The sequence below is a fragment of the Notolepis coatsorum genome (genome assembly GCF_963971535.1).
Source record: "Notolepis coatsorum genome assembly, chromosome: 13".
NCBI lineage: Eukaryota > Metazoa > Chordata > Actinopteri > Aulopiformes > Paralepididae > Notolepis > Notolepis coatsorum.
This window is the reverse complement of record NC_140177.1, coordinates 115,213,960-115,226,509: the sequence shown is the minus strand read 5'-3', so window position 1 is coordinate 115,226,509 and position 12,550 is coordinate 115,213,960. Positions and strand designations below refer to the sequence as shown.

The 12,550-nt window shown below is 40.1% G+C and overlaps 1 protein-coding gene across 1 annotated transcript; it reads left to right on the top strand.

The window, feature by feature from the left end:
• Positions 1 to 318: 318 nt before the first annotated feature.
• cldn15la (claudin 15-like a) lies at positions 319 to 7,234 on the top strand (the record flags this gene model as incomplete). The annotated part of the gene is made up of 5 exons (XM_084327777.1): positions 319 to 535; positions 1,569 to 1,733; positions 3,929 to 4,010; positions 4,301 to 4,411; positions 7,153 to 7,234. 5 exons carry the CDS (start codon positions 319 to 321, stop codon positions 7,232 to 7,234), a joined length of 657 nt encoding a protein of 218 aa, XP_084183903.1.
• Between the last annotated feature and the right edge of the window lie 5,316 nt (positions 7,235 to 12,550).

Genomic DNA, 12,550 nt, shown 5'->3' with positions numbered 1-12,550 from the left:
AGGGAGAGGAGAGGGACCTGCAGGGCGCGGTTCACTTTTATGGCCCTTGGCTACGGTGTAAAGTCCTTGTCAGAGCCGGAGACCTTAGATACGAGACACAACGCACAGCGTCAGGGTAGAGGTGAAAGCTTCCAAAGACCTTACTAAAGAGAATTTACATTTGCCTTTGTGATCTTATAGGTCCTGTTTTGGGGATTAATTTTAGATACATATTTGATAGGGTCCAATTGCTTTGGCCTTTGGATACTTCTGGGCCTCTCAGGCTAATCAAGTGTTTTCTGCCTTTTTTTTTTAAATACAATTTTTTGTCTTTGAAGTATGTCGACGGCTATAGAAGCGACTGGGTTCTTCTTGTGTATAGCCAGCTGGCTGGTGACGGGAGCGGCACTCGCCAATGACTACTGGAAGGTGTCGTCCGTCTCTGGCAGCGTCATCATCTCCAATCGGCAGTACGAGAACCTGTGGCACTCCTGCGCCGAAGACAGCTCGGGCATCGCTGAGTGTCGGGACTTCGATTCCCTGCTTGGCCTCCCTGGTAAGAACTAAACGCTGGCCGCTATTACAATGACACAGATGGGTTAAATACAAATACAAACATTTTTCATAATGATGGTGGATCAAACATGGACCACCATTTTAAACTTGATTTGTTAAGGCACATTTTTTAATCAGGTGTCCAAAGGTGGTTGCCAACATTTCCCCCGCCTACGATAATGATAATTCTATTAATGATTACAGCAGATACAGTATATTGTTTTTTGTTAATCTATTTAATTCATTCATAATTTCTTCTCTTCTTTTTTGTGTTTTATTTTTTTATTATTTCTTCTCTTCTAATGTATGACATAACATTATCAGTTAAGGATACCATTTTGAGCCTCCATAATCCATTGACAAAATGGAAGGAAATAGGCCTATGTATCAGACCGGCAATACGTCATCTGCACTGACTCCTTTAATTCACTGTTTCCTTTACATGAATGGAAAACTATGGGATATGGTTGAAGTTACTGACTATCTTAAGATGTTTTTGTTTTTCCTAATATCCAATATCCTAACCCATTATTTTAGTGATGTGTGCTTTAGTATTTTAATTTAAGTAGGCTAATCTGAAAAAGTCCTGACACCTGGTGGTATGATAGCCAGAGGTGGAAAGTATCCTATTCATTCACTCATTCATCCATTTAGTCTCGATTTTCTTTTTTTAAGTATTTACTTCTACTTGAGTACGTTTTATTTTGGTCATAGGAGCACTAACTACAATGAGATCTAGTACAGTTATGCTGGATATAACTGACATGAGCTTTTGTGGTATGATACGTTTCAAGTATTTGTCACGTATAAAGTACATGTACATTACAGTGAAATGCTTAGTTCTGTATGAGCCCCCTGAGAATGTGCTTCATACAGTAAAAAAGTTTAATTAAGTCCAAACACTATACAAAATATACAATATACAAACTAAAGTACAACCTAAAGTACAACCTAAAAGTACAAAATACAAGGCATGTCGAGCTCTGATGATCTTCTAAGCCTTCATGCAGCTATGTTTTTGGTGCCCCCTACAGGCCACGTGCAGGCATGTCGAGCTCTGATGATAATCTCTCTGCTCATGGGTCTGGGCTGCATGATCGTGGCCCTGCTGGGCCTCAAGTGCATTAAGATCGGCAGCGCCACGGAGCAGAGCAAGGCCAAGATCGCCGTCTCCGGTGGAGCCCTCGCCATTCTCTCTGGTGAGATTCAGATGAGGAGAAAACGGAATGAACCGGTATCCATGACGTGTTGTAAACGAAGCAAATAATGAATCACAAGTGACAATAATAATGTTCTAAAACAACCATAAAAAGTGTATTTCCTGTTGCAATGTTTACTAATGCAATAAGGCGGGAAACGTCTGTTGCTAGGGGAACAGCTTTGGTCCCAGTTTATTTCCTGTCAGTTAAATTATAGTTATAGGAAATACATTTGGGCCCATTAATAACATTCTAATTATAACATTATTACAAAAAATAAAATAGACCTATTTCTAACATGACAACATAAATGTTTATGTTGTCATGTTAGAAATAGGTCTATATTATTTTGTCATTGGGGCGCCTCCAAAATTGGCCATTTTCGTTTTCGTTTTTGAGGACTGCATACTTTTTTTGCAAACCAAAACAACATACTTTATACTTATAGCACATGCATGTGCCTGGTCTATTTTGAAAGATGACATTCTGAAGTTTCTGATTCCAGAAAAAAATGCACTTTTAGTGCTGACGTAATAGAGTAACATAGGTCTGAACTTGAGTTGTAAAAAAACTTGTTACTAAAGTTTTTCTGTAGTAGTTAGTAGTCCAGAGGTAGTATTTCCCCAGAAGGTGGTAGGTATGGCTTACAAATCCAGACGGAGCCATAGCCTGAAGCCTTATGTAGTACTAGTAGTAGTCGTGTTTTTTTGTTTTTTTTATGTAGATCCCCATGTGGGGTATCATTGGAAAGCCACACTCATTGGCTATAACGATCCACAATAATTTTAGAGATCGGATCTAGATTGACGGAGTCGGGAGTGGTATTTTGCGCAATACCGTGTACTTTGCACAAGCCTCAAATACCGGCATGTAACTCGAGAACCGCTGAACGGATTTTGTCGGATTTTGTCGCTATCGACAGACAACAAATAAGCCTTCAATTCGATATATATATTGTATTACAAAATATGCACACCCGAGCCACTAGGGGTCGCCAAAGTGCCGGTTGCAAAAAGTCCGAAAAACGTCCCATATGAGTGACGTTGCAGCTTAAGAGGATTAATGTGTCTTAATGTGTAGCGTTATACTGCGTTACACCCTTTTTCAGTAATTCAATTCATTCCTGAATTCCTTTCATTTAAAAGAACACTCACACCAAAAAATAAAGCGCAAGATCTCACACATCCTGTATACCAAAACTATAAACTGTTCGAGAGTTATTGAGCTAAATAGTTTGAATGTGTGATGTCATTATGATGATGTCACTCTAGGCTAGTGGTACATATCCACTTCCATTCATTTGTGCTAAGCTAGGCTAGCTTTCTACTGAATGCACAGAGGAAATCGCATTTCCCATAATGTTGGTGTGCTCCTTTAAGATATGAGCTCCCCTGAAAAAATATTGTCAATAATGCTTTTTGCCAAGTTTGACTTGAAGATGGAAAACAAGCTTTTGGGGATTTTCTTTACCCATCATAACTCAAAACACATGTCTATTTTAGTCCCAATATTCACAGATATTTCACATATAAACATCTATAAAATGGAGTATAATTTCAAGTTTAAGTTTCAAGTTCAAGTTTCAAGTTTCTTTATTAGTTGACATGTAAAAATACAGAATACCTTCACATGGAATGCTTTTTTCTGTTATGCTCCTATGAGGATCGTAGGACGCTTGGATCATACACATACAGCTCATTACAGTAATATTCCACAATTATTACATTTTAGATAGTAATAATGGTACAGAGCCTTGAGACAAACATATGCGTATTCACCACTGCAAACAGACTGGCAGCCGTCATAGGCAGCGCCATGTACGGAAGGAGGGGGGAGTGGGTTGGGGTTGTTACAGGGCTGTAGGAGGGGGGGGGGGGGGGGGGTGGGAGTGGGTGATGAGACAGCGTTAACTGCGATATACTGTCGTAATAAGAGCTCAGTAAATCAATATTTAATAATCCATATTTTGGTGGTGGGGCTGCCCTTTTGTTTATGTGTTACTTGAAGATTTGAAGACAAATTATGTATTTACATTAGATTAGATTCAAATATATTGTCATTATACAGCTAACCAAAGTGCAAGGCAACAGTAAAGTGTAATATACAGTGTAACAAGTATAACAAGTGATTAAATGGAATATATATATATATATCCCACTCCTTGAATTCTTCTTCTGCCTCTGTGTGTCCCGCAGGTCTCTGTACCATGGTGGCCGTGTCCTGGTACGCCTCTAGAGTTGTGGAAGACTTCAACAACCCATATTATGGCGGTATAAAGTAAGTTGACACTCTAGTATCTACACTAGATACTAGTAAAGATGTGTTAATTATTTACACTCTAAAAAAAAGATTTAATAATTAATGCCTACATTATCGACACTCTAAAAAAGATTAGTTAATTAATGCATGCATTGTCTACACACACTCTAAAAACAACGTGTTAATTAATGCAAACATTATCTACAATGTGTAAATAACACAAGGTGAGTCACCTCCTATCTAAAGACAGAACAACAAACATGAATGTGTTTAGTAATGTTTTGATGAGTGTTATTGTGTGTCTGCAGGTTTGAGCTGGGCACCGGGCTCTTCATGGGCTGGGGCGGGGCCTCCCTGGGCATGCTAGGCGGAGCTCTTCTTTGCTGTGCATGTAAGAGGGTTTCTGATGGTAAAAAAGGGTAAGGACATCCCCCGTCACCTGGCTGCCACACTAAACAAATGATAGAACTTGTATTTCTGCCAATACTCGACTTTCAGTATAGTTTCATTTCTCGTTTTCATTGTTTAACTCATTTTGATTGCAGCCTTTCCGTTCGGTTGTCTCTTGCACTTGTTTTGTCTGCACTGCTCTTTGATCTTATTCCACAATTATTTAATCTGTGACACACTGTCAAAAGTGCTTTACAGTGAAAGTGCAGGGAAGCCATGTAATCCTATTTCAATTAAGTAAGGGCTCTACAGTTTGTAATAAACTTTAAAGCACCATGATATACAATATAAATTAATAACTCAAATCTACCTTTTTGATTGGTTATTTGACAGTGTGCATGTATGATACTGTTGTCATATAGAAATCAGCGTCTGTTTTGTACGAGACTCAGAAAAGCTTTGGACATTTTTGGTCAAAATCAAAATGTTTGGACAATTTGTGTCCACGTGTAGCAGGTGCCACCTAGCACCTGCCACGAAATTCGACCGTGCCTCGAGTGGGAGTCGAACCCCGGGCGTCTGCACCGGGGCCGACATAACAAACCGTTGCGCCAAGAAGGGAATTCCCCCCTAAGCGCTCGGTTTATATGCCTCTGGGGAGTGAGTTTTACACACTTCTATGTGCCATAGTCACACTATCGCGCCACATATCCGTTACACACGTATGAAACAATGCTTCTTTCCGCAACACTATGGACATTTTATGAAAGCCATCTTAGGTGTAATGAAAGGAATTACCAAGCTGTTTCTATCCATTCAAGGTCTTTGGCTGTCACCTCTTCTGCTGTTCTGATTCTTCTCTGACTATAAACACACAATCAATATCTGAATACAAATTATATTATGTACTATGCTATTATGTCGATACTACTACCATGTACTATGCTACTATGCCTATACTACTACCTACTATGCTAATATGGCTATACTACTACTATGCACTTAGAATGTAGCACTCAAGTTCGGCACTGCTAGACAAAAAATACCAATTACCCTTAGCCCCGTACTAACCCTATTACCCCTACTGCTGACTTGTTGTACACAATTATTGTGTTGGATAAAAGTATCAGCTAAATTAGGGGTGGACGGTATAAACGGTATATGGTATAAACGGTATGAATTTGCTCTACGGTATGGATTTTGAGTATACCGTGTAACCGGTAGTGCAGCTCTAAAATAGCAATGACGTCATGTAACCACAGCGCGACTATTTCACTCGCATTTGCCCCTAAAAATAGATAGAATTAGTCATAGATAATAGATATGTGCGAACTGGAAAAAGTTATTTAGGAGGCTTCGCGCAGTGGGCGTGCCAGCCCCTACCGCACGCATGTAAACACGGGTCTAGTAGTCTAGTGGGACGGGACACGGGAGCTGTCGGCGTCTCCCTGAGCTAACGTTAGCTTAGCTACCGTTACAAAATGACCCAGTCAACTATTCACTTTTAGTTTAATACATGATGGGGCATTGTCTAACCCAGGGGTTCCCAAACTTTTCAGGCCAGGGCCCAGAAAATAAGGCGTCAGAGAGCCGCGGCCCAATGCACATCGTCTGGCCTTTTTTTTTTTTTTTTTTGCGAGGCGACCGATTTTTTAAGCCAAATATCACTTCAAGCCTATTAAGTTAGTTCAAGTTAGTTATTCATTTATATGTGCTATTTATGAGAGGGCTAACTTGTTGCAAAATAATAATGATAATAATAATAGTCTCATTAAAATACTATTGTTGCTTCGGTTGTTTTCAGCGTTTTATGTGCATAATCTGTTATTTAGTTTGAAATGTTCATTGAAATAAGTAGATTTTTCGTTTTTGTTTATTTATTAAGTTAATATAAAACCATATAGTCACATTTTAGAATACAATAGAATAGAATTTTAGAATACAACTAGAAACACTGTCCTGGCCTGCTTCTAAGTTCAGTGGCCTGACAAAAAAAAATAATAATATTTTTTTTTTTTTTTTAATCATCTCGCGGCCCACCCGTGGCTGCTCGCGGCCCACCTTTGGGTCGCGACCCCGACTTTGGGAACCACTGGTCTAACCGAACGGTATCTAGTCGGCCAGCTACCGATAGCTCCTGACATCAACAAACGCTCCACAAAGTCTAGTACTAGAGACGTGTATGCTACCTGTTAGCTCACGTTAACGCAAGTTAGTTCACCGTTCAAAACGAAATGACCAATTGAACTAAATAATTCACTGAGGCGTTGTATTAACGTTATATATGCAGTAGCTACAGATAGCTCATGATATCAATGTCTTATAACACTGATTCGATGCGTATTCGAGCTGAGGGCTTGCTAACGTTATAATACCAATACAATAGGGTCCAGGTGCAGCGCCGGAGAATCCTGGCCGTAGCTCTGCTCGAGGCTACTAGAGTATAGGTCCAGGTGCAGCTCCGGAGAATCCTGGCTGTAGCTGGAGGCTACTAGAGTACACACAGACAGTGGAGCTTGTTGCGTGGTGGCGATGTCTCGCAGATAATACCAGTACAAGTCTAATTATATAATATATATATTTTATAAAAAAAAAATTATAAAAAAATTTATATAAAATAAAAAAACTTTTTTTATCAAAAACGATGATACCGTGATATATACCGTTACCGTCTATGCTTCAAATTATACCGTGATATAAATTTTAGACCATACCGTCCACCCCTAAGCTAAATTACTAAATGTAAATGATCCTCTACTCTGTGTTTCAGGGGCTACCATGCCGGCCAGCAGAAGCAGACAGTCTACACAGCCACTTCTAGATCTGAGGCAGATACTAAAGCCTACGTCTAACAACATCCTCCCCTCCTGTCCTGCTTAAGCAACATGGCAACATTACGTGAAATGCGCTTACCGTCTTCTCCAGAGTCAGACAAGAAGATAGATATATTTCCTCTCTGTGTGTTCATCTGGCTGCAAGCTAGCCTATAGCTTACCACAAATTAATGGAAGCAGATACGGACCAGCTAGCCTATAGCGGTTGGCCAAAAACACCTCTCCCGGAGTTTTAGGCTAGCCTATAGTGCTCCGTATCTGCCTCCATTCATTTGTGCTAAGCTAGGCTAGCTTGCAGTCGGATAGTTTTCTACTGAATACACAGAGACGAAATTGGTATCTATCTTCTTGTTTGACATATTGTTGCCATGTTGCATTAAGATTGCTTTCTTTCTTTCTTTCTTTCTTTCTTTCTTTCTTTCTTTCTTTCTTTCTTTCTTTCTTTCTTTCTTTCTTTCTTTCTTTCTTTCTTTCTTTCTTTCTTTCTTTCTTTCTTTCTTTCTTTCTTTCTTACTTTTTCTTGTTAGCCATGTTTCAATTTAGAATTGTTTGCTATTTGTTTCAAAGGTTTTTAAGTGAATAATAGATCTCATAGCCTAATTGCTAAATGGTATTTGGATATGAGTTAAGGATTGTGAGCTTGTCATGTGGCCATTTTAAATTAGTTTTAATACTATCCCAATAATGTTTTATTAAACAAAATGTTTCTGTCATTCTGCATAGAAGTTGGATAGATGTGTGAAGTTCTAGAATATGCTACTATTGTTACAAGTGCTCATCTGGGAGGATAATTGTGTATAATAGCCTACTATGCAAAGGATATTTCTATCAAACGTCCCTTCATGTTCATTGCATTTCTGAATTGAATCATGTTAGTTAATTGTACTAGTTCTGTTCATAAGATTAAATCATTTTCCAATAAAATCCATCATTTGTGTATGTAAATGAGACATTTTGTATCTGCGAACATTAGGAAATGTGTTGAAGTGACAAGGGTCATTCAGTTCAAATGACAACGTACTTCTTTGTGCAGCACATGGAGATGAATGATAGGTCTGCAGGATATGTGTGTTTGTGTGTGTTTGTGTGTGTGTGTGTGTGTGTGTGTGTGTGTGTGTGTGTGTGTGTGTGTGTGTGTGTGTGTGTGTGTGTGTGTGTGTGTGTGTGCGTGCGTGTGTGCGTGCCTGCGTGTGTGTGTGTGTGTGTGTGTGTGTGTGTGTGTGTGTGTGTGTGTGTGTTTGTGTGTTTGTGTAATCTCCAGTCTCCAGGTTGGTAATCCATCTTTGTCTCTTAAAATACCTCAGCTGTTTCTCTGCTGACGGAGTGGATAAAGGATTAAAGCTACACCTTCACTCTTTATGTGTGTGTCTGTCTGTGTGTCTGTCTGTCTGTGTGTCTGTCTGTCTGTCTGTCTGTCTGTCTGTCTGTCTGTCTGTCTGTCTGTCTGTCTGTCTGTCTGTCTGTCTGTCTGTCTGTCTGTCTGTCTGTCTGTCTTCATGACAAATAAAACCACAGCAAAAACTCTTATTACATCATATACATAACCTCAAAGCTTCTTTAAAACATAATAAGCTCACTGTTGGGAGTGTCTAGTAGATATCCACCTTTTTTCTCAGCTTCTACCACAACAGTAATTTCCCACACGGTCATATAGATGTGTCCATGAACATAAAGCACAGTTAGAGGTTTGCCACCATAGTTGTGGCCTCTAAGGAAGGGGTCCAAAATAATGACCAGGAACCTGGGTTCAAGTATAAGTGTGCAGTAGATTCTGTGAAAGGTTTCCACCTGGATGGACTGAATTTAAATGACCAAAGTGGCACAGTGATATGCTCAATCTGTAATCTAAATGTAAACAAACGGGTGTCCCCACCACCAGTAATGAGACGTGTTTTCATTCTCCAGTCGATTGATTGATTGAGCACAAATAATCGTTTTAAATTAGATTTGGTGTATTTCGTGGCTGTAAGGGTTTTGTTTACTTGGTTAAGAAAATTCCAAAAAACACATTTTACCATTCATCTGGAAAAAAAATTCAGTAATGTATGTGCATGCCCCACATTTTTATGACCAAAAGAAAATCCAGATTGGAGCTTTAAGAAGGCTGGGTGTATATTTCCAAAGCATGCTACTGTATACCCAGAAAAATAGATGGATCTACTCCCCATTGACCACATTGCTGAATGACTGCAACCCGTATAAATCCTGACTGGGGGCGATGAGAACAGAGGAGTGGGAGGTCACCCACACGTTGCTTCTGCTAAACATCTCCAGTGACCTATTGCCGCCATTTCTTAAATTTTTTTAGTCAATGTGTTTGTTAAAGTTTTAGACGTTACAGTAGACATTACAGACGTAACAGACATAAGCACACAAACAAAACAAAACCAAGAAAACAGAAAAACAGTTCACAGAGCTCTTCTCAATACACAACCGTTACAATACAATACAAAGTCATTATTTCAGGAAGTGAGAGACATAGTCAACCGTTCCATGTAAGAAATAAAAGGCTGCCACACCACATCAAACTTTCCACTTGATCCCCGCAATGTATATTTTATCTTTTCCACTTTTAAACAATACATAACAGCACAAATCCACCTGCCAAATGAGGGAGGACGATAATTTTTCCAGTTCAAATGAGATGTCTTGCTAGAAGGGAGGAGTAAGCAATACAGTTCAACTGTGCTTTTGTATTGCTGCCATTTCTAAAGAAAGTGATTAATAAAGGATATGATGGGCACTGTGTGACCCCCGGCTGTCTCGGAGGAGACTTGTCCCCATGCCGCAAGTCTTTCTTTCTTTCTTTCTTTCTTTCTTTCTTTCTTTCTTTCTTTCTTTCTTTCTCTTTCTTTCTTTCTTTCTTTCTTTCTTTCTTTCTTTCTTTCTTTCTTTCTTTCTTTCTTTCTTTCTTTCTTTCTTTCTTTCTTTCTTTCTTTCTTTCTTTCCCTCCCTCCCTCCATCCCTCCCTCCCTCCCTCCCTCCCTCCCTCCCTCCCTCCCTCCTTCCTCCATCTGTCCATCCCCCCATAACTCGATATAATCCGGCCCAGTGCTGAGTAAGGGAAAGCGGCCTCAATCCAATCAAGAAATGTTGCCCTGCGTGTGTGTGTGTGTGTGTGTGTGTGTGTGTGTGTGTGTGTGTGTGTGTGTGTGTGTGTGTGTGTGTGTGTGCGTGCGTGCGTGCGTGTGTGTGTGTGTGTGTATGTGTGTGTGTGGTGTGTACTCTCATCTGTGTCCATTTGCCATTCTATGTTTTGGTTGGGGTTTGGGGCGGGGGTTAAAAGTTCATCCCGCTCACCTGATTGGTCGAGGGGACACAGTGACAGGTGACAGATACATAAGGTTCCCTGGTACATAAGGGTCTTTTCATTCTCCCCAATCTCACCATCTGCAACTGCACAGGCAAGTGTGTATATGTGCGTACGTGTGTGTGTGTGTGTGTGTGTGTGTGTGTGTGTGTGTGTGTGTGTGTGTGTGTGTGTGTGTGTGTGTGTGTGTGTGTGTGTGTGTGTGTGTGTGTGTGTTTGTGGGTATAAACGTGTGTGAGAAAAGTGAATTCCAGATTCCTAGAAGGCAATTAAGAACGACTGGTAGCTTTGACAGCCATCTAAATGACTAGTTCTTATTTTGTAGTTAGTTTAACCACTGAACGCGTGAGTGTATGTTAGGAGAGCATGAACATATGGAGCAAAGATGACAATAATGTTTACAATGGTAGAGCTATTATGTGCAATACATTTAGAACCTGCTTTCTTAAAGAGGAGCAATGGCAAATATATTAGTGAACATGAACAACTGTCAGCTAACAGGAGTTTAGCCACGACCCTCCAGACATCAGAGGAGTTAAACAGCATCACCACAGTGTTAATAATAATAATAATAATAATAATAATAATAATAATAATAATAATAATAATAATAATAATAATAATAATAATGGCTTGAATTTATATAGCGCCTTTCACATACCCAAGCCACTTTACAATAAAAAGGGGGAGGGGAGAGGATAGCGGTGACCTAAACTAAGAAACAAAATACAAAAACAGAACAGAACAGAGCAAACAGAACAGAGCAAAAACAGAACCAAACTAAATAGAAAAAACAGAATGAATAGGATGCTCAGGAGAATCAGAGACCATAGTCCTGGGTGAAGAGGTGGGTCTTCAGCAGGTTTTTAAAGTGGACAAGAAAATTAGCATTTCAGATGTCCATGGGGAGGGAGTTCCAAAGGGTGGGGGCAGCGACACTAAAAACACTGTTCCCGAAGGTCCGCAACCAGGCTTGTGGGATGGTAAGTAAGCCTGTGTCAGAGGAGCAGAGATTCCGGGAGGGGGTGTAGGTGTGGAGAAGGTCGGATAGGTATTGAGGGGCGGTGGTGTGTAGGGATTTATATGTGAGCAGGAGGATCTTGAAGGTGACACGAGATTTTACAGGAAGCCAGTGAAGGTGTATGAGGGTGGGGGTGATGTGTTGCCAGGGTTTGGTGCGGGTGAGAACCCTGGCGGCAGAGTTCTGAACGTACCATTTACTGTGTGAATGGTAGCAACATGTTCAAAATGTTTAATAACTCTTACCTTGCAAGGGCCCACATGTGGGCCCTCTTGAGGACGATTTCCCCACCGGCACTTTGGCGGCCACTAGTGGCTCGGGTGTGCATATTTTGTAATACAATATATATATATATCGAATTAAAGCCCCATTTGCCTGTCGATAGCCCTTTCAGGTGACAAAATCCGTTCAGCGGTTCTCGAGTTACATGGCGATATTTGAGGCTTGCGCAAAGTACACAGTAAAGCGCAAATACTTCTCCCGACTCTTGGGGCTCTAGTTCCGTCAATCATTTGACGATCTCGAAAATTGGACAGGGTTGTAGCCAATGAGTGTGGCTTTCCAATGATACCCCACCTGGGGATGTACGAATCAGGGATCTAGGTGAAAAGTTACGAGCGAAAACAGGAAGAGAAAAACCGCCAAATGAATTGCAGTCTATGAGAAAACAGAGCTTTTCTTTTGTACACAGTTTACCAAAATCACTCCTAATCACTCATTTCTGAACGGATCTTTATGAAATTTGAACATGGTTTTTAAGCCATACGAATTTCTGGGGAAATACTACTTCTGGACTACTAACTACTACAGAAAAACTTGAGTAACAAGTTTATCTACAACTCAAGTTCAGACCTATGTTACTCTATTTCATTACCACTAAAGGTGAGTTTTCCTTATTGTCTCAGATACTACAGAATGTCATCTTTCAAAAGAGACCAGGCTAATGCATGTGGTATAAGTATAAAGTATAGTATTTTGGTTTGCAAAAAAAGTATGCAGTCCT